The 22739-nt window shown below is 43.3% G+C and overlaps 1 protein-coding gene across 1 annotated transcript in view; it reads left to right on the top strand.

Moving 5' to 3' along the window:
- Positions 1 to 3091: 3091 nt before the first annotated feature.
- The window catches only part of USP43 (ubiquitin specific peptidase 43), a 65729-nt gene continuing 46081 nt past the window's right edge, over positions 3092 to 22739 (top strand). The window contains exon 1 of the mRNA XM_056117770.1: positions 3092 to 4210. Coding sequence (XP_055973745.1) covers positions 3092 to 4210 — 1119 coding nt within the window. The remainder of the gene's footprint in view (positions 4211 to 22739) is intronic.

Below are 22739 nucleotides of genomic sequence, written 5' to 3'. Positions count from 1 at the left end.
TCTTTTTGGAACCTGTTTTTTCTTTTTTTTTTTTTCCTCCGGGATCCCGCACCCTCCATGTGTTCTTTCTCTTATGCTTAAGGCTTCAAAGATGGCGCTGGGGGGCGGGCTGTGGGCATGACTTCCGGAATCAGAGGTTACCTGGGAGGTGTAGTTCGGCAGATTTGAGAAAAAGTCCTCGTTCCCGCATACTCGAGCTGTGTTTGTAGAGGCTTCTGGTCACCGGGGTTCCATCTGGGGGAGGCGAGATGCGGCGCCTACTCCATCTGGAACTTGCGGGTGAACTTGGCTCTTTTTGGAACCTGTTTTTTCTTTTTTTTTTTCCTCCGGGATCCCGCACCCTCCATGTGTTCTTTCTCTTATGCTTAAGGCTTCCGATTACTCTTTCTTTCATCGTAACATTTCACCCTGAAGTAAACAATAAGTTTCAGAAGAGAGGATGTGGGCCGGAGTGATAGTACAGCATTTGGGCATTTGCCTTGCTCGAGGCTGACTTGGGTTCAATCCCTGGCAGCATCACCAGGAGTAATTCCTGAGTGCAGAGCTAGGAGTAACCCCTGAGCAATGCTGGATGTGACCCCCCCCCAAAAGAAAAGATGAGAGGATGTGCTAGATGTTATTAATATTCTGTCATATGGCCACCTTGGATGATCTGATGCAAATATAATTAATTGTACATTTAACTAATAAACTTGGGATGCCTCCCCCAATTCCGTACTTTGAGATAATTTTAAAGTAACTGAACGTAGACTAATGGTCTGAATGTATGATCTGGATGCAGGAAACAATAAGTTTCTGGTTTGAGTGTCAGCAAGTCCTGGTCCCCTGAGCACTGTAGAAAGAAACCCTTAAACAGAACCAGGAGTAGCCCCCTAAGCAAAATAAAATTAAAAAATTGGAGAGAGCATTTATCCTTTTACCAGCTCCAAAAGTAGTTAATGGAATTAAGACGATTTTATGTTGTGGGAGAAATATTAAAGGGCCTTATTTTAATTCTCCATATGAGTATCTGGAAGTGAAACAACTTTTGTGTAATTAATTACTTTAGTTATATGCTCGGGATAGATTCTAAGACCTCACCTATGTACTTTACCACTGATATCCCCCACCTCCAACTTATTTGAAACTACTGATGAAGATATTTTGTTGTAAAATAAACAAACATACAAAAACTCTGTTACCTAAAATAAAGGTAAAGGCCCTCCCGTTGATCGTCGATTTGCTCGAGCGGGCCCAGTAACGTCTCCATTGGAGACTTTGTTGTTACTGTGTCTGGCATATCGAATACTCTCGGTAGCTTGCCGGGCTCTCGGAGAGGGGCGGAGGAATCGAACTCGGGTCGGCCATGTTGGCCGCGTGTAAGGCGAACGCCCTACCGCTGTGCTATCGCTGTGTCTCATGAGCCCATACTGATTAGGCCTTCCCATCTTTCCATTGTTAGTGTTTCTATTCATTGTAATTTCTTTTTTAATATCTGACAGTGCTCAGGGTTCAAGTCTAGAAGTTAGTTACCACTTTAGTTCTGAGGTCAAACCCAGGGATAGATTCTACATGCTATGCTGGTACTGCAGTTTTTTCAGTTATCTCTCTGCCACTCTGTCCATGTCTCAATACCTTGCTAGTCTTTTGTTAAAAATGGGCTTCTTCTTAGAACTAGAGTTGAATGGTAAGAGTTACTATGTAAGAGCTGGAGTTAATCCCCACCTCACTGTAGGTGCTTTGATATAACTCCCATGCAGTGCTCAGAGGGTTTGGGGACCACACTCTGATCATATCTCATAATACTAATGCCTCTGTTTGGAGGGAGGGTAGGTACACACTGGCTGGTGCTTGAAGGACTAATAGCTTGATCTTGGGGATTGCTTCCTGTGTTGCTCCAGGCACCATATAATGCAGATCAAGCTTATGTCTCCTGCAAGAAAAGCAGTGCCTGGCTCTTTGAGCTATCTCTCCCACTCCTGTCTTTTTATTTTGCTTTCTGTCATCAGGTCTTATTGCCTATTTGAATATCAAGGCAGATATTTAACAAGTGTAATCAGTTATTCCACATTTCTGGGTTAATATTCAAAATGCATCCATTAGATTTTTTTTGAGTCAGAAATTGATAAGAAATTTGTTTTGCAAGACTTTGCCCGATTAATTATAAACCTGACAGTTACAGTAACGTGAACCCAAGGCCAACTAATTCTGATTGGGCAACAATTCGGCTTTAAGATGCTTTAAGAGCTTTAAGATGTGAGCCTCAATGAACAATAAGGTGTGGGCAGGAGAGAACATTAAGAGGCTCACTTAAGAGTAAAAGACAACAAAAACCAAACAAACCTAAAACTTCCTGGTAAACAGCCTGTAAGATTGGCATTCCAAAGACTCATGTAGAGTTCTCTTTTCTCTGCTCAAGGCCTTAGTGTATTGTTTTGTTGTTTTTTTCTCTGAGCCCACATCATTACCGATCAAATCGAGAATGATCACGGTTTGAAAAATGATTCGCATAGTCTTTAGTTTAAAAACAGCAAACGATCGCCGTCTCGGATGCTTCGCTCTTGGTCGTAATGTGCGGCTGTCACTTCGGGTCCCAGCAAAGCAGTGGCTGCGACAGTCCCTCCTAGGAGGTAGCAAGGATGCAGGGCGTGGCGCGCCTATCTGTACATCTCTCACCTGGCTGAGGATTGGGGGGAAGGAGGGAAAGGGGGGCGTGCACACAAGTTCCCGGTCACATTTGCCAATGTTCTTTACAGCAAAGCTAGAAGTTACATTTTTTTTTCTTTTTGGGTGACATCCAGCGATGCTCAGGGGTTACTCCTGGCTCTGCACTCAGGAACTACTCCCGGGCGGTGCTCAGGGGACCATATGGGATGCTGGGAATCGAACCTGGGTCGGGCTGCGTGCAAGGCAAACACCCTACCCGCTGTGCTATTGCTCCAGCCCTAGAGGCCACCTTTTGGAATATTTTCTTTCTCTTTTCTTCATATTCACCTGGACGTAATTACACGTTGAAAATCTGCTTTCGCCACCCAAGAGGCGTTTCTAATTGATCACGTTCCTATGTTCACAGCTTCTAGTTTGCGATGGTACAGGAACAGAGTGCCTTGCGATGCAGTCGGTAAGAAATCACCGACTCGGGGCAGTCTCGGTGCCCGGCCCCCGCGCCAGGGCGGGGCTGGGCGCGCGGAGGGGCGGGGCCGGGCCGGGCCGGCTCCTCCCCCCGACGGGCACACCTGGCGCGCAGGTAGCCGCGTCCCCGTTTGCTCTCCAGCCGGAAGCTGCGTGGCCGTCGCCTCGGGACTGGGTTGCGCTGGGGGCGGCGCCTGCTCCGGGCTTCATGGAGCCGGGCCCGGGGCCCGCGGCGGGAGAGGGTCGCCCGGGGTCCCCGTTCCGCCGCCGCTTCCTGGGCCGCCTGTGGAGCAGCTTCCGCCCCGCGCGCAGCCGCCGCCCCGCCCGCGCCCCGGGATCTGCTCCGGCCACCCCCGGGGACGGAGGGGACAGCCGGGCCCGCGCCTTGCGCTCAGCGTCCCCGGGGGACGGAGGGGACAGCCGGGCCCGCATCTTGCGCTCAGCGTCCCCGGGCGATGGAGGGGACAGCCGGGCCCGCGCCTTGCGCTCAGCGTCCCCAGCGGACGGAGGGGACAGCCGGGCCCGCGCCTTGCGCTCAGCGTCCCCAGCGGACGGAGGGGACAGCCGGGCCCGCGCCTTGCGCTCAGCGTCCCCAGCGGACGGAGGGGACAGCCGGGCCCGCATCTTGCGCTCAGCGTCCCCGGGCGACGGAGGGGACAGCCGGGCCCGCGCCTTGCGCTCAGCGTCCCCGGGCGACGGAGGGGACAGCCGGGCCCGCATCTTGCGCCCAGCGTCCCCGGGCGACGGAGGGGACAGCCGGGCCCGCGCCCCGCGCTCAGCGTTCCCCGGGGACGGAGGGGACAGCCGGGCCCGCGCCTTGCGCTCAGCGTCCCCGGGGGACGGAGGGGACGGCGCCGCCCGCGTCCCGGGCGCTGCGGAGCGGCCCCCCGGCGCGCAGGGCCTGAAGAACCACGGCAACACCTGCTTCATGAACGCCGTGGTGCAGTGCCTCAGCAACACCGACCTGCTGGCCGAGTTCCTGGCCCTGGGGCGTTACCGGGCGGCCCCAGGCCGCGCCGAGGTCACCGGGCAGCTGGCGGCGCTCGTGCGCGCGCTCTGGACGCGGCAGTACCGGCCGCAGCTCTCCGCCGCCTTCAAGGTAGGAGGCGCCTCTGGACCGGGGCATGCCCCACACCAGGAAGGTGTTCTCTACTGCCCTGGTTAGCTGTCACTTACTGGGCTAACCTCAAGTTGCTTTCTCTGTTTTCCATTGATAGGTTTTCTCTTGCCTCTTGCTTTATGGATTAGTTTCTCCCAAGAGCGGCAAGGATGGGCCGGGTGGGCTTGAGTGTGTGAGAAGTGTGAGAATACCACCCTTAGGCAATGGCAGCTCAGATAGAGAAGGGAGCACCAAATAAACGGGGTTGGGAGGATCCTCCCAGGATGGGAGATGCATGCTGAAAGTAGGCTGTAGATCGATCATGATCGCTACTCAATGCCTCTTTTGCAAACCACAGCACCCAAAAGGAGAGAAGGAACAAAAGGGAATGCCCTGCCACGGGAGAAGGGTGGAATGGGGAGGATGGGGGGTGGGAGGGATACTGGGATCATTGGTGGTGGAGAATGGGCACTGGTGGAGGGATGGGTACTTGATCATTGTATAACTGAAACCCAAGCACAAAAATTTGTAAGTCTACAACTGTATCTCATGGTGTTTCACTAATAAAAGTTAAAAAAAAAAAGAATATCCCCCTTAAACAGCTTCAGGCCCACGGGCCAGGCAGTGCTCTATCGATAGGGATAGTTTCCACTTAGGAATTATGTGGAATGTGGAATCAGACTTTCTCCCCAGGGTGGGGACATGAAGTATCAATGAGGAAAGAGGCGATTTTGAGAGCTATATCATGACATGATCGCTGCTATTATGAAATCCTGGAATAATTCAGGAAGAAGAAAGTGCAGATAAGAAGCCTGCACTTATCTTGGTCCTGAAGAGGCCAAGAATTCCTGGGAAAGCAAAATAGTGTGGCTGGAGGCCTGGAGGGTCGGATGCGATGTAGGTAGAATGTGATGGAGGTGAGGGTGGTGCATAAGGCCATGGAGGTAATGGAAAGCAGTTTAGACTGTAGGTCACAGTGAAAGTGCAGAGCTCAGAGAGGCATCCGATGTGTATCCTTTTGCTTGGGACTTACTGAATACCCCATGAGGGTATTGCAGTCTATTTACTTCGGATATTCTGGGCTGGAGCGATAGCACAGCGGTAGGGCATTTGCCTTGCACACAGCCAACATGGCCGACCCGAGTTCGATTCCTCCGCCCCTCTCGGAGAGCCCGGCAAGCTACCGGGAGTATCTCGCCCGCACAGCAGAGCCTGGCAAGCTCCCTGTGACGTATTCGATATGCCAGACACAGTAACAACAAAGTCTCCAATGGAGACGTTACTGGGCCCGCTCGAGCAAATCGATGATCAACAGGAGGGCCTTTACCTTTACCTTTACCTTATTCTGGGGTGAGGAGGCCTTGGAGGTTAAGCGTATCACTTCATTCTGTGGTAAAGCAAGATTTCTGTTTGAATTCCAACTGGACTAAAGAGTTTTTAATAACTGATGCACGTGATCTAATTTCTTCGTGAAAACCACAGCCTGCATACCTGATATCTCATGAATCTGTGGTATATAGAATAACACTACAAGGGAATAGAAGGTATCAAAGGTGGGAAAACCCTTGGCCCTAGATTTCAGAAGTGAAAACAGCATCTGTAATGAGAGAGAGAAATGAAGGGAGGAAGAAAGAAGAGGATATGTGGAAGTAACATAGGGGCAAGGGCCGGGCATCTTGGACTGGTCTCTGGTGTTGTAGAGGTGAGATGTCTGTACTTCTCTAAACCACTACAGCCAACACTGCATTAAGCTTAGGACCCAAACTGCAACAATTAAACTTAATATAAAACAATTGTCTAAGGTCATAGCACCCTGAACTAACCCAGTCTCATCTAATCCTGGAAACTAAGCAGGGGGGAGGCTGGTCAGTATGGCCTGCAGCAGTAGTACAGAAGACTAGTGCTTGTGTTGCATTAACGTGACATGGGCTTTATCCCTGCCATCCCATATGGTCCTCTGAACACTACCTGGAGTAATTCCAGAGTTCAGAGTCAGGAGTAACCCCTGAGCATCGCTGGATGTGGTCCCCAAACAAAACAAATATCTGTGTAGGAGACAGGGTGGTAGGAGGGCAAGGAGGAAATCTGTTGTATTTGGTGGAGGGTTGTCAATGCTATTGAGGGATTGGAGCTGAAACTTTGTAAGCCTGAGGCTTTTCATTGTCAATGATTTTGTAAATCACTGTGCCTAAATTTAAAAAAAAATGAACTGTATATGCAAAAAGCTGAAGTACTCCGTGGACTAGTAATTGCTGTTCATAGGGGAGGGAGAACCTTTCAGTATTCATTCCACAGACATCAGTACTCTTGATTTTCAGCCTGATAAGGTAATCCTTGCCCTGTGATCAACAAGGAGGTCAACCGCCACCTGCTTCTTTCTACTAGTGAAGGAGTATTCTGCTTTGGCTCTTTGTGTCAAATGGCTGTCATTAATAGATCTTTTGAAAATGTTTGCTCATTAATATGAATAAATATGATGGTATAGTGGTTAAGAACAGGGTCTCTGGAGATTTGTGACATGGAACAAATTACTAAATCTCATAAAATAGGAATGTAGGGACTTTATTCCTTGTTTTATCATTAGACTTTATTTTACCATTAGAGCTCCTTAGCTGCAGATTCTTAGAAAAGGAAGAAGATAGTTTTGTGGGGCAGGAATGATAGCACAGCGGGTAGGGCGTTTGCCTTGCACATGGCTGATCCGGGTTCGATTTCCAGCATCCCATATGATTCCCCCATCACCACCAGGAGTGATTCCTGAGTGCAGAGCCAGGAGTAACCACTGAGCATCGCCAGGTGTGACCCAGAAAGCAAAAAAAAAAGAAAAAATAAAGATAGTTTTGTATACTTCTCATGCCAGGCATCTTTCCATCTTAGTATTTTAATGAGAAGAGTAAATTGAAAATTTCTTCCTAATAAAAAAAATGAGAAAGGAAGAGAAACAAGAAAGGAAGTGGAAAAGAAAGAAAAGGGAAGGGGGAAAGTAGTGGAGGGCAGGGCAGGGCAGGGCAGGGCAGGGCAGGGAAGGGAAGGGAAGGGAAAGGAAAAAGAAGTGGTAGTGAAACTTGAAGATTCCCACCTTAACAAATTGGGTGGTGATACTCAGTGTCAAGGGGAAAAAATAGATGAGTATAATATTAGTTGTGTACTTGTGGTAAAGTGGCTTTAAATATGTGAAGGAAAGTTTCTTCTTTTCTTATTTTTCTTGAGATTTTATCATGAATGAATCTTGGTTCTTCTCAGTTTTTTCTCTGCATCAGTTAATATGATCATATGATTTTAATTTTTCCTTGCATTGATATGGCATTTTACATTGATTGAATTTATGTACATTAAATCATTCTTGATCCCTTAGATAAGTCAGTTGATGATGGTACATGATCGTTTTAATTTATTATTTGATTTACTTCACTAATAATTTGTTGTGGGTCTTTGCATCTTTGTTTAATGATATTGGTTTATGATTTTCTTTTCTTTTTTTATCTTTTTATTTGCTAAGTTAGTTCACAATATTTGATTACATTTAATATTCAAACACCAATCCCGCCACCATTACACCTTCCCACCACCAAATTCCGGGATGTTTCTATCCCAAGCCCCAAGCCCTGTCCCAAAACACAACCGTATTAATATATTTGTATTGTCTGTTATGAAGAACTGCTGAACATGCTTAGAAAAAGAGTTCATATAGGAAACAGTGTGAAGATTGTTTTATTTTGGTAGGAGCCATTAAGACATTTTATAGGATATCACTAACATGTTGAAGTTTGGGTGATGTGAGCTTTGGTATATATATAGCTGAAAATATGTATATATGCATATATATATGTATTTCCCTCTATGATTTGTTGCCTACTGTCTGAACCCCATCAAATATGATGTAATTATGGGGAATGGGTTCGAGTGTCTTATGTACGGTCCAGGAATATGTTCACTTATATGTGAGGCTCTCCCGAGCGTGTGGGGAGTGGCCTTGAGTGTGGCGGCAGTTGGGCTATGGAGGTTTTCAGCTGCTGTGACTGGGTCCCTTGGGGTGGGGAAGGCTCTCACCCACCCGCCTCTGGGGCGCCCCAAGTGAAACAGCTTGGCGCGGAGTCCTGTGGCATGTCTATGGGGGGGCCTGATGCTATGCTCCCTTCTGGGAGAAATCGCCGTGCCAGTTTATGATTTTCTTTATAGTGAGTGATGTTCCCCCTACAGTGTTTACCTTATAAAAATTGTGAATGTTTATTTTTCTTTGGGCTGGAGCGATAGCACAGCAGTAGGGCATTTGCCTTGTGCGCAGCCAGCCTGGCAGAGCCGGGTTCAATTCCTCCGCCCCTCTCAGAGAGCCGGGCAAGCTACCGAGAGTATCTCGCCCGCTCGGCAAAGCCTGGCAAGCTACTCGTGACGAATTCAATATGCCAAACACAGTAACAAGTCTCACGATGGAGACGTTACTGGGCCCGCTCGAGCAAATCGATGAAAAACGGGAGGACCGTGACCATGACCATGACTTTCTGAAAGAGTCTGAGAAGGATTAGAAGTAGGTCTCTTTTTAAAGATTCAGAGAGCTTGCTAGAGAAACAATCTGGGCCTGGACCTTTGTTTTGAGGAATATTTTTACCATTTTGATATCCTTGTGAGTAATTGATGTGTTCAGATGCTTTGTTTTCTCCTGATTCGGTCTTGGAAGGTTCTGAGAGTCCAAGGATTTCTGGCTGCCCTGTTTTATGTTTTTTTTTTTTTATTGTAATCTCTAATGAACCTTTGGATTTCTGTGGTTCTGGTTTAGTCTCTCTTTATTTCTGATTCAGTTTTTATAATTTTCTCTTTCTTTTTGAATACTGTTAATGATTTGTTGGTCTTGTTCATTTTGTTTTTGAGTCCTGAGCTTACTCCTGGTAGGGCTCGGGAAACCATGAGTGGTGCTGGGGATTGAACCCATGTGGTCTGTGTGAGGGCAAGTGCCTTACATACTCTGCTGTTTCTCTGACGCCAAGTCTGACCCTAATCATTTTTTTTAATTTTTGAAAAACTAATTCTTGTTTTTTTTTTATGTTCTTTGGAGGGAAACTTTATTTTTTAATTATTTATTTATATTTTTAATTTTTATTAGTGAAACACCATGACGTACAGTTGTAGACATTGTATAACTGAAACCCAAATTTTTGTGCTTGGGTTTCAGTTATACAATGATCAAGTACCCATCCAACCACCAGTGATCACAGTATCCCTCCCACCCCCTCATACCCCCCATCCCACCCCACCTCTGTGGCAGGGCATTCCCTTTGTTTTCTCCTTTTGGGTGCTGTGGTTTGCAAAAGAGGCATTGAGTGGCAATAATGTTTGGTCTATAGTCTACTTTCAGCATGCATCTCCCATCCTGGGAGGATCCTCCCAAAACCCTTACTTGGTGCTCCCTTCTCTATCTGAGATGCCTTTTCCCCTAGCAGATGAGACTGGCCTCCAAGCTATGGAGTAAGCCTCCTGGTAATTACCTCGACTATTCTTGGGTGTTTGTCTCCTATTTTTACTTTATGTTCCCCAGATGAATGCAATCTTTCTATGTCTGTCCCTCTCTTTCTGACTCATTTCACTTAGCATGATACTTTCCATGTAGTACCACTTGTATGTAAATTTCATGACTTTATCTTTTCTAACAGCTACATAGTACTCCATTGAGTAGATGTACCAAAGTTTCTTTAACCAGTCATCTGTTCTTGGTCACTTGGGCTTTTTAAAGATTTTGGCTATTGTCAACAGTGCAGCAATGAATATAGAAGTGCAGATGTCATTTTGACTGTACTTTTTTGCCTCTCCGGGATATATTTCCATGAGTGGTATTGCTGGGTCAAATGGGAGCTCAATTTCTAATTTTTTGAGAATCGTCCATACTGTTTTCCAAAAGGGCTGAATCAGTCAACATTCCCACCAGCAGTGAAGGAGACACCCTTTCTCGCCACATCTGCACCAACACCAGTTGCCTTTGTTCTTTTGGATGTGGGCCAGTCTCTGTGGTGTGAGATGATAGCTCATTGTTGTTTTGATCTGCATCTCCCTGATGATTAATGATGTAGAACATTTTCTCATGTGCCTTTTAGCCATTTGTATTTCTTCTTTGAGAAAGTTTCTGTTCATTTCATCACCCCATTTTTTGATGGGGTTGGATGTTTTCTTCTTGTGGAGTTCAACCAGTGCTTTGTATATCCTTGATATCAACACCTTATCAGATGCATATTGGGTGAATATCCTTTCTGTAGATTGTATTTGTATTCTGGTCACTGAATCTTTTGAGGTACAGAAGCTTCTTAATTTAAGATAGTCCCATTTGTTTATCTCTGTTTCCACTTGGTTGGTCAGTAGAGTGTCGTCTTTGAAGATACCATTAGCCTCAATATCGTGGAGGAATTTGCGGACTTTGTCTTCGATGTACCTTGGATTTTGGCTTGATGTTGAGATCTTTAATCCATTTTGGTCTGACTTTTGTTCATGGTTTTAGGTCAAGGTCTAAGCCCATTTTTTTGCATGCGGTTGTTCAGTTATGCCAGCACCATTGTTGAAGAGGCTTTCCTTGTTCTACTTCACATTTCCTGCTCCCTTATCAAAAATTAGATGTTCATACAATTGGGGTTGTGTTACGGATATTCCACCCTGTTCCATTGGTCTGTGGCCCTGCCTTTGTTCCAGTACCTGCTGTTTTAATTATTACGGATTTGTAGTAGAGTTTGAGGTTGGGCCAGAGAATGCCTCCCCACGTCTTTTCCCCAAGAACTGCTTTAGCTATTCGTGGGCGTTTGTTATTCCATATGAATTTCAGGAGTGCTTGATCGATTTCTTTGAAGAATTTCATGGGTATTCTTATAGGGATCACATTGAATCTGTATAATGCTTTGGGAAGTATTGCCATTTTGACAATGTTAATTCTTCCTATCCATGAGCAGGGTATATGTTTCTATTTCCTCGTGTCCTCTTTTATTTCAAGGAGTAGCACTTTGTGGTTTTCATTGTAGTGGTCCTCTACCTCTTCAGTTAGGCTGATTCTGAGTTATTTTATTTTCTGGGGCACAATTTTGAACGGGATTTTTTTTATGTCACTTTCCTCTGTCTCATTATTTGCGTATAGAAAGGCCGTGATTTTTTTGCCATTAATTTTATAGCCTGCGACTTTACTGTACAAGTTTATTGTTTCTAGGAGTTTCTTGGTAGAGGATTTAGGGTTCTTGAGATATAGTTTCATATCTGCGAATAGTGAGAGCTTGATTTCTTCCTTTTCTATCTGGATGCCTTTAATGTCTTTTTCTTGCCTCACCGCTATTGCGAGTACTTCCAGTACTGTATTGAACAGAAGTGGTGATAGTGAGCATCCTTGTCTTGTCCCTGATAAGAGGGAAGGCCTTTAGTTTTTTCCCATTGAGGATAGTGCTTGCCATGGATTTTTTGTAGATGGCTTTGACTATCTTGAAGAAAGTTCCTTCAAAACCCGTTTTGGTGAGATTTTCATCATAAACGGGTGCTGTATCTTGTCAAAAGCTTTCTCTGCGTCTATTGATATGATCATCTTTGGTTTTCATCTTTACTTTTGTTGATATGATGGATTATGTTGATTGATTTACGAACGTTAAACCATCTTTGATCCCCGGGATGAATCCCACTTAGTCATGGTGTATGATCTTTTTGATGAGTTGTTGGAATCTATTTGATAATATTTTGTTGAGGATCTTTGCATCCATGTTCATCAGAGATATTGGCCTATAGTTTTCTTTTCTGGTGGTATTTTTGTTTGCTTTTGGTATTAGGGGGACATGTGCCTTATAGAAGTTGTTTGGGAGAGTTTCTGTTTTTTTCATTTTCCTCCCAAAAGCTTGAGGAGAACTGGCAACAGGTCTTCTTTAAATGTTTGGAAGAATTCACTAGTGAATTCATCTGGTCCTGGGCGTTTGTTTTTGGGAAGTCTTTTGATTATAGTTTCAATTTCCTTAGTATGAATGGGTCTATTCATGTATCCTAAGTCTTCTTGGGAGATTATAGGAATCCAGAAATTTATCCATTTCTTCTGGGTTCTCTTGTTTCTTGGCATGCAGACTTTCAAAGTAGTCTCTGATGTTTGGATTTCATTGGTTTCTGTTGTGATGTCCCCTTTTTCATTTCTGATTCAGTTTGTTACGGTTCTCTCTCTCTCTCTCTCTCTCTCTCTCTCTCTCTCTCTCTCTTTCTCTCTCTCTCTGTGAGTCTTGCTAGTGGTTTATCAATCTTGTTTATTTTCTCAAAGAACCAGCTCTTGATTTCATTGACCTTTCGCATTGTTTTTTGGGTTTCCATGTCATTATTTTCTGCTCTAAGTTTTATTATTACTTTCCTTTGGCCAAGTTTTGGTTTCTTTTGTTGGTCTTTTTCTAAGATCTTGAGCTGTGAGGTCAGGTTATCTATGTAGGCCCTTTCTTCCTTCCTTAGGAATGCTTGCAAAGCTATAAATTTTCCTCTCAACACAGCTTTAGCTGCATCCCATAGGTTCTAGTAGCTCGTGTCTTCATTCTCACTTGTTTCCAGGTATCTTTTGATTTCGTCCTAGAGTTCCTTCCTGGCCCACTCGTTGTTGAACATTGAATTGTTTAATTTCCAGGTGTTTGACTTGTTTCTCGGTGTCTTTATGTGATTCACTTCTATCTTTAGTGCATCATGGTCTGAAAAGATTGTTGATACTACTTCTATCTTCCTGATTCTATTGAGGTATGTTTTGTGGCCTAGCACATGGTCTATTTTGGAAAATGTTCCATTTGCACTGGAAAAGAATGTGTATTCATTCTTTTGGGTATGTAAAGCCCTGTATAGGTCTATTAGCCCTCTCTCTTCTATTTCTTCCTTCAAAGCCAGTATTTCCTTGCTGAGTTTTGTTCTTGTCAATCTATCCAGTAGTGATAAGGTGATGTTGAAGACTCTGACTACTATTGTGTTGCTAGCAGTGTCCTCCTTAAAATCTGTTAGCAGTTGTTTTAAGTATTTAGCTGGTCCTTCATTGGTGTGTATACATTTCTTCCTTTGTACTTTTCCCTTGATAAATAGAAAATGGCCTTCGCTGTTCCAACTAATCTTTTTCAACCTGAAATCTATGTTTTCGGTTACTAGTATGGCCACTCCAGCCTTTTTTGAGGGAGCTCGTAGGATTGTTTTCCATCCTTTAACTTTGAGTCTGTGTTTGCTCTGACTGTTCAGATGAGATTCTTGTAGACAACAGAATGTTGGTTTCAGTTTCTGGACCCATTTTGCCACTTGACTGGTTCATTTAGACCATTAATATTGAGAGAGATTATTGTTTTGGGGTTTTGTGCCATCTTTCTGTAGGGGTTGGTTGTGCTTATAAATGTTTTCCTTCTTATTTTACAGGAGCCCCTTTTATCCTCCTTTTATGTTTGGTTTTGAGTCTATGAAGTTCCTGAGCTGTTGTTTATCTATAAAATGGTGTATTGTTTCATCGAGTTTGAGTGAGAGTTTAGCTGGATAAAGTATTCTTGGTGAGGCGTTCATTTTACTGAGTTTTTCCACTATATCCCATCATTGTCTTCGGGCTTGGAGGGTTTCCTCTGATAGGTCTGCTGTAAATCTATGGCATGCTCCTTTGTATGTGATTTCCTTCTTTGACCTTGCTGCTTGCAGTCTTGTGTCTCTATCCATGGCATCCCTCTTTCTGACTGTGATATGCCTTGGAGTATTTTTATTAGGGTTTCTTTTAGCTGGCACCCTTCTGGCTCCTTGATTCTGGATGTCTGCATTCTTTATAACTCTGGAAACTTTTCAGCAATGATTTCTTTCACTGTGGCTTTTTCATTGGGGTTGCCTCCCTGTCCTTCTGGTACTCAATGATTCTAATGTTGTTCCTCTGGGCATTATCTCCTAGGTCTCTGATTCGCCTTCGAGCTATTTTGAGGTCTTTCCTCATTGTTTGTTGTTCCCTATGTGATTTCTGTTGCTCATCTTCAAGTTCACTGATCCTGTCTCCAGCTGTAATCATTGTACTGCTGAGGGCACCCAGTGAGTTTTTAATTTCATCTACCGAATCATTTATTTGTGACATTTCTTTTAGTAGCTTTCTTATTTTCACTCTCATTTTTCCCTGTATTTTCTCGGCTATCCATTCCACTGTTTCTTTCATTTCTTCCTTTAATTTTCTGGATGTCTGCTCCATTGATTCTTTGAATTTCTTGAACATCCTCAGCATCTCATTATGGAATTCTTTATCGGAGAGCTCAGATTTTTGGGTATCCCCTGTTGAGGACTTGGGACTCTTTTCTTCATCCTCTCCTCATAGTGGAGATTTGCACTGTTTATTCATCCTGTAGTTGTTGTGTAGAGGTAAAACCTTGAAGTTCACTAGCACTGTGCCATCTTATTGAGGGAAAGGATTCTGAGTAAGGTCAGTGGATGGTGGTCACCCTTCTCCCCTTCTAGAATGTCTTTCCTTTCAGACATTATTCTGTGGTTTATGATAGGCATTGACTGAAGCGTTGGAGGAGTACACTTTTATAATGGGCTTGTACAGCTTCTGGGGTACACTTGTCTTTTGTTGAAATGGGAGTCAGCTGGTGAATTATTGTCCTATTTTGTTTGAAGCAGCCAGGATGTTTTCCACAGAAGTAGGTGATGAAGGTTGGGATGTAAGTGGAGAGTGCTAGAAGTAGGAACTATAACTGTGGCCACGTGAGTGGCCACCCACCACACAGAAGGCCATGCCCACTTTTGAGGAGGCCATGCCCTACAGTGGAGGACATGCCCCCAGCCTGTTCAGATGCTAGTCCACAGACCTGTTGGGGGTGGGGGGGGTGGGGGGGTGGGGGAGCGGTGACTAGTTGGGCTGGCGCTTGCTGTGGAAGTGGAGGCAGGTGCCCCAGGCCGGTCAGGTGGCTGACGTTCAGGGGTGCAGGTCTTGGTGGGGAGGGGGTGCAGAAGCAGGTATAGACCTGTTGCGGGGACATTGACTAATTGGGCTGGTGCTTGCTGCGTAAGTAATTCTTGGATTTTGGATGTTTTGGGTTGGTTTTTTGGTTACCATTTTATTTTAACTGTAATTTTTATTATTTTCCTCCAATTATTTGCTTTATATCTCCTTTGTTGGTCTTGATTCTATCAGTTTTAGCTGTGCATTATGGGGCTGGAGCAATAGCACAGCGGGTAGGGCGTTTGCCTTACACGCGGCCAACATGGCCGACCCGAGTTCGATTCCTCCGCCCCTCTCGGAGAGCCCGGCAAGCTACCGAGAGTATTCGATATGCCAGACACAGTAACAACAAAGTCTCCAATGGAGATGTTACTGGGCCCGCTCGAGCAAATCGACGATCAACGGGAGGGCCTTTTTTTTTTTAGCTGTGCATTTATGTTATTTGGACCCTTCTTGTTTTTTGACGTATGTTTGCATTATTAGGAACTTTTCTCTTAATACAGCTTTTGCTTTGTCACATGTGTGTAACATGTCTCGCCTGCCACGTGTTTGCTGGCCATGTGCTGCTTCCCCCACTCCAGCCTGCAGCTGCCAACAGACGCATGAAGAAGGGAACAGAGCTGCCATGCTGGTTGGTAATCAGTTGCCATTTATTCCATTCTCCCCACGTGCCTGTTCCAGTCTCACTAAACTCCCCATTCCTGTCTCACACTACCCCTCATTCCCATCTCCTCCTATCCCCCATGCTCCGTCTCGTAGCCTTGGTCTCATGCCCAGCCTCAAAGCATTGGGGGTAGCAGTTACACCCAGGCCAGGTAGCACAATCATCTTATCAAAGCCCTTCCTTCTGAGGGAAGACAAAGATCTCCCACAGACAGGAGATCTGCTTAAGGTCGAAATACCACCTAGAGTGTGTTTCTCCTTTTCTTAGTCCAATAACCATCTTAGATTTACTTATAAATAATCTTTCTAGTCATTTTGTATGTACACAGTAAGAGATCGTGGGGACATCTCACTATAGATCCCAGACTACAGTACTCAGGTCAGATTAGTCTTTCCTAACCCTATCAGGGTCCTAATCCAGGTGTTACTCTTTGGATCATGACAGAATTTGTCCATGACCATGCTCTTAATTTGTAGTTCAGTATTATGGTGCTTGACCTGGCCCATTTTGATGCCAGGGTAGCTCACAGCTTGCCTCTTCCTTGTTGGGACCCAACTTTGGGGTGCTAGGAACTAAGAGCAACTGAGATGTAAGTCGGATAAACAGATGCCCAGGAGTGAATATTATTTGGAGTCAGTTAACTCCCAAGTTACAAATGCATAGCATTAACTGTCTTCCTGTGTGTATACAAAAAAGGAAATTGCCCTAAAGTAAACTATGCAAAAGGACATAAGAGAAGGAAAAAAGCAACATTTCACTTATACCAATCCTGATATATCTGAGTAATTTGACTTTACAAGTCACAGATACTGCTTAGGGGAATTGAGTGATTAAGAGACAGAGAAAGAACACAGAGAAGTTATAGTTGAATACCGAGGAAATGGGAGTGCTTTGGGAGCATTGTGATGGGTAAACCTCAGCTCCTTGTGGCAGAGGAGAAAGCACAAACCAATGTTATCCTACAGACAAGTTTTGGTAACTGATCTTCATTCTCATTATTTCCAGTTGTTTTGGTTTTTAATAGTATTTCCTCTTTGATCCCTTGATTATTCAGCAGTAAGTTGTTTATTTTCCAAGTATTTTGAATTTTCCCCAGTTTTAAAGCATGTGGTCTGAGAATACAATTGATAGGAGATAATTGATAATATCGTCTTGATATTGTGGAGACATAGTTTGTGTCCTATAAGTGGTCTAAGTTGGAGAATTTTCTTTGTGCACTAGAGAAGAATGAATGTGTTTTTAACTATTTGGGAAAAAGAGCCCTATATGTGTCTGGTAGGCCTGTCATTTCTTCCTTTATGGTGTTTCCTGAGGTTTTTGCTAAGTTGATCTATTTAGTAGTGAAAGAGAAGAGTTAAAATCCTGTTGCTGGGTGGGGAGTCAAGAAATGTCCTTCTTGACATTTATTAGGAGTTGCTTTACATATCTTGATGGCCCATCATTAGGTGCATAAATGTTTAGAAATGTAAGATGTATAGAACTCTTGATCATTAAGTGATGACCATACCTATCCCTGTACCATAGATTTGAAACTATATTGTCTGATATGAGTATAGCCACGGAAGCCTTTGTAGGCCCCAGTTTGCCAGTAACACTTTTTCCCAGATTGCTTAACTTTGAGACCATTTGCCTTGACTGTTCAGATATATTTAGTTAGTAGGAATTTTGTGATCCATCCTGCTACTATGTGCCTTTTGACTGGAGAGTTTGTGTGTTCAGCATTGGGAAGATTGTGCTGAAGCAATTACGACATCATTTTTCAAAAAATGATTAGTGTTTATGAGGTTTATCTTGTCTTTCAAAGAAGCTCCTTGAAAAACTATTTTCAAGGCTATGAGTTTCCTAAGCACTAGTTTCTCCATGAAGCATTGTATCATTCAAAATCTGAAGGATAATCTAGCTGGATAGAGTATTCTTGGTGAGCTGTTCATTTCATTGAGAATTTTTCCCCACTTGGTGTCTGGCCTGTAGAGTGTCATTGGATAGATCTCTTATGATTAAAGCATGATTTTTAATGATGCCTCATGCTCTTTGGTTTCAGTATGTCTGGGGGCCCAGAAACTGAACTCAAGGCCTCCACATGCCAGCCACATATTCCCAGAACTAAATATAACAAGACTTAATGGAGGAGGGCATTTGAGTCATTTGCACAGCTGGAAGTGAGTCAATGACTGCTGAATTGCCATTCTTCCTTTTCAGAGTAGAGTTTATCTTTAATGTCCTCTGTAAGAATAGATTTATTTGTTTTTAAAATCCTATACCTTCCATGTACTGCTATAGTTGGAAAAGACCAATAAAAGATAATGTTCACTATAGAACATTTACATGTATAAAAGTAAAAATTTAAAAAAATCACTTATGGTCCTTTCTTCCTATAATATCTATTTATTACTATTTTGCCATTTATTTTCTTGACATTTATTTTTTGTTTATAAATATATGAAAATGACTTCAAATATCTTGCATTCTGGATTTTAAATTTTCAAATTTGAATAATGTTGGTTTATATCTTTTTTTTTTTTTGCTTTTTGGGTCACACCTGGCGATGCACAGGGGTTACTCCTGGCTCTGCACTCAGGAGTTACTCCTGGTGGTGCTCAGGGGACCATATGGGATGCTGGGAGTCGAACCCGGGTCGGCCATGTGCAAGGCAAATGCCCTACCTGCTATGCTATCTCTCCAGCCCCCAGGTTTATATCTGTTTTAGGAGTATAGGTTAAAGCTCCTAATGTATGACTATGTTAACCACTAAAGTACTAATAAGTGTTGACCAGAGTTCACTGGAGTCTCTCGGCTACTCCTCCTCTTCTGGTTTGGTAACCAGTCCTATTGTCAAATATCTAAGGGTTTGTTTTCTCTATTTCCTTCATTTTTTGTATTCTAATATTTATATTTCTCCTGAGTTACTACATATGACATAATCTCCTCATGTTCTTACAAATGTTCTAGCAAATGACAATATTTTATCTTTATACATATGTATGTAGCAGTATAATTTATTTATTTTTTAACTGGACCACCATGAGATACAGTTACAGACTTACAAACTTTCATGATTATGTTTCAGTTATACAGTGATCAAGCACCCATCCCTCCACCAGTGCCCATTCTCCACCACCAAATTGTTCGTAGTATCCCTCCCACCACACCCACCCCTTCCCGCCCCCCTGCCTCTGGGCAGGCACATTCTCTCTTTCTCTCTCTCTTTCCTCTTGGGTATTATGGTTTACAGTACAGATACTAAGAGGCCATCATATTTGGTCCATAGTCTACTTTCAACACACATCTCCCATCCTGAGCGGTCCCTCCAACCATCATTTACTTAGTGGTCCCTTCTCTATCCCAGCTGTAGCAGTATAGTTTGCTATGTCTATAAACCATTTTTTATCCAGTCATACTTCCATGGATGTTTTATTTATGTTTGGATCTTAAAGACTGTGATAAGGCCTAACCCAAGAAGGAGTTTGGTTTCTTAGGTGGTAAGTATGAAAGAATTTAGAGCAAGGATGTGATTTACTGGGTTTCAGGAAAATTGTTCTACTATGCAAGCAATGGGTTGTCAGGAAGAGATTTTGGGGATTGAGTTCCTTCTTAGTTAATGGCATCTGGTAGCAGAGATTTGGACTCAAACTTGGGAATGGGATGCTCTGATATAGGGGCAGAAAATTTTGGGAGCCACAGTTCAGAGTGTTTGACAATTAATGTGGCTATGTGAGATAATCTGATAGAAGTCATTGTCTTAGAAAGAAGAAGAATTGATTTTTAGGGTTTTGAGCTTAGAATACTGATGAACTGGCTGGTTCATCAGAAGAAAATGTTGCTATCAAGGTTATAGACTGAAAGTTACATACTGAAATATATATATATATATATATATATATATAGACTGAAAGTTATATACTGAAAGGTGTTGGGTTAACCAGATAAACAGTGAGTTTTGAGTGCGTGTGTGATACCAAAGATTGAACCCAGAATCTTTTATGTGTAAAGCATATGCTCTTATCACTGACATAAATCTCTAGTCACAATAATAAATAACTTTTTAGAATAAATATATCCAAAATATTGTGTAAACTATGCTTTAATTGAAAAACATTGTTTAATCTGAAAATTTAAATTTAACGGGCCATCTTACATTTTTATTTGCTAAAACCTAGGGTTCAAACTTTTGAAAGGAAATGGGAGTGCTTTGGGAGCATTGTGATGGGTAAACCCATCTTTAGAAAAGATAGAGGGCCATCAGTATAAAAACATAAACTGATTCCAAATTACACTCATCAATGATCTCAAACTAGTGTCATTGAAATAAAAGTTCAAAACCAGTGTTTTATGAATTAAATCTTCAATTTTGTTTCATTTCATACTAAGTTTCCAAGAAATCCCAAAAGAAGGCCTGAAAGTTAGAGTAAGGATTAAGGAGCTTGCAGATGCCAGTTCAATCTTCTGTACTACATGATACCACTAGAAGTAGCCCCCAGCACACCCGTTGTGGCTCCAAATCTCACTGCCTCCCCCCTCCCCAAAAAAGGAAAAAGTGGATTTTCTTGATTGCTGTGGTGAATTGCCTTGATCAGCCACTTCTGCTGTTTTTGTTTTGAGACCATACTCACTGGTGCTCAGGAATTTTTTCTGGCTTGGTGTTTGCTCCTGGTGTGGCTTAGGGCGCCTCACAGTGTGAGGTACTGAAGTCCCGTGAGCTGTCTCCCCAGTGCCTAGCTCAGTCCCTTGATACCCAGCACTGTCTAAGACTTCTTATAAGGTTAGTGTGTGTGTGTGTGTGTGTGTGTGTGCGCGCGTGTGCGCGCACGCACACTTGCAAACTGAGAGAATTCCTCATACTCAGATGCTCATGCTTATATATTCATACAAAAAAAATCTCGGAAAATAAATATACTGGTGAGACTGCTGTGAGTAAAGAGAGGCATGGGCAACGGATAGAAAAAAAGATTTTTTTCATTATCCATTTTATATTTTAAGTATTTTAAAAGTATGGACTTATTATAGCTGTGAGTTCAAAAAATATGTGAGTTCACTATGTGAGACATGTGTTCAGTGGCCTGGCCACTTTCTGTCCTCCCCAGGCCTCCCCAGCAGAGAAGAGAGATGGGGGACCACAGCCTGATGGTGAAAATGGCCCATGTAATGCAGAGCTGCTAGCATAAAATTGTAGAACATCTGAAGGGGTCAGAGGTATAGGACTGCATGTCCGTGTCATTTGCAGAAGTAAAACATTCTAGCAGAGGCAATTCTCCGGGGAGATATAAACTCAAGGAGACGCTTTGTCTCCCAGGTGTATCTATATTGCTTTTCTCTTTCCCTCTAGATATATGTATATCTATCAAACAGCTAAGTCAAACAATTAATTCTGCTTCTTACCAATACTTGCAGTTGTTTGGATAAACACAGTAAGAGAAAAAGATCCCAAAACTGAGTTCTCTGGGCTGAGAGCAAGCAAGTCTTTTACTGTAAATCCCAGACTAGGTCCTCGGGCCATTTCAGCTTGTCCTTCCCCATGGGGTTCCTGACTCTTAAGTCATAACAGCTTGCGCCAAGACCGTGCATTCATGCTTTCTAGACTGTCCCATTTGGATGCTGGAGCAGCTTTGCCACTCACCCTAGGTCCATCCCAGTCCCACAGCAGGACCTCCATTTTGGGGTGTTAGGAACTGCAGCAACTGAAGCCTGAGTTAAGTAATGATGATGGATACCCAGGAGTAGGTATATTTCAGTCAGTCACCTCCCAGATATTAGGTGCACAGCTTTAACTGTTTTCTGTGTTTAAGCAAAGAACAACATTGCTCTATAGTAAAATATGAAAAGACTGTAGAGGGAATAGAAAAGCAAGTAATTCACTACAAATACAAAATCCAGAATTACCAGAAATTTTTGGCTTCTAAGTAACCAAGATTGACTTGGGGAACTGTGACAATGAGAGGTAAAACACAAAGGAAAGGTTAAAGATAAACTCAGAGGATTGGGGATGGTAGCAAGAGCACTGTAAGCTTCTCTGGGAGGAGGAAAAAGTGCAGTTCACTGATGAAGCTGAAAGCATTTAGGGTTAATAAATATCCAACAAATATCCTTTGAAATAGACTTTTCAAGAGCAGGAATATGCTATAAGGTGTGTTATATAGAAAATGACTAAGCGGTAGCATAATTCAACAGAAGGGAATGACAGTGAATGAAAACAGGAACTTGTTCATCTTGTTCACTGCTATATCCCAACACCCTGAATAGTTTCTGGCAGATGCTGGCCACTCAAAAAGTATTTATTAATGGAGTTAAGGACTTGCTCAACCACACAGTGATTAACCACAGAAAGAAATGGCTTCTTCTTCTGCACCTCCAAAGAAACAGTGACCAAAATACAAAGACAGTCTACAGAATGGGAAAGGATATTCGCCGAACACACATCTGACAAGGGGTTGATATCAAGGATATACAAAGTACTGGTTGAACTCCACAAGAAGAAAACGTCCAACCCCATCAAAAAATGGGGCAATGAAATGAACAGAAACTTTCTCAAAGAAGAAATCCAAATGGCAAAGAAGCACATGAGAAAATGCTCTACATCATTAATCATCAGGGAGATGCAGATCAAAACCACAATGAGATACCATCTCACACCTCAGAGACTGGCCTATATCCAAAAGAACAAAACCAACCGATACTGGTGCGGATGTGGCGAGAAAGGGACACTCTTTCACTGTTGGTGGGAATGTCGACTGGTTCAGCCTTTTTGGAAAACAGTATGGACGATTCTCAAAAAATTAGAAATTGAGCTCCCATTTGACCCAGCAATACCACTCCTGGGAATATATCCCAGAGAGGCGAAAATGTATAGTCGAAGTGATATCTGCACTTGTTTGTTCATTGCAGCACTCTTTACAATAGCCAGAAACTGGAAGAAACCTGAATGCCCAAGAACAGATGACTGGTTAAAGAAACTTCGG

Source organism: Sorex fumeus, unplaced genomic scaffold (genome assembly GCF_029834395.1).
Source record: "Sorex fumeus unplaced genomic scaffold, SorFum_2.1 ptg000036l, whole genome shotgun sequence".
NCBI classification, from domain to species: Eukaryota; Metazoa; Chordata; class Mammalia; order Eulipotyphla; family Soricidae; genus Sorex; species Sorex fumeus.
Note: the sequence above shows the minus strand (reverse complement) of the source record. Positions and strands in the feature narration are given on the sequence as shown.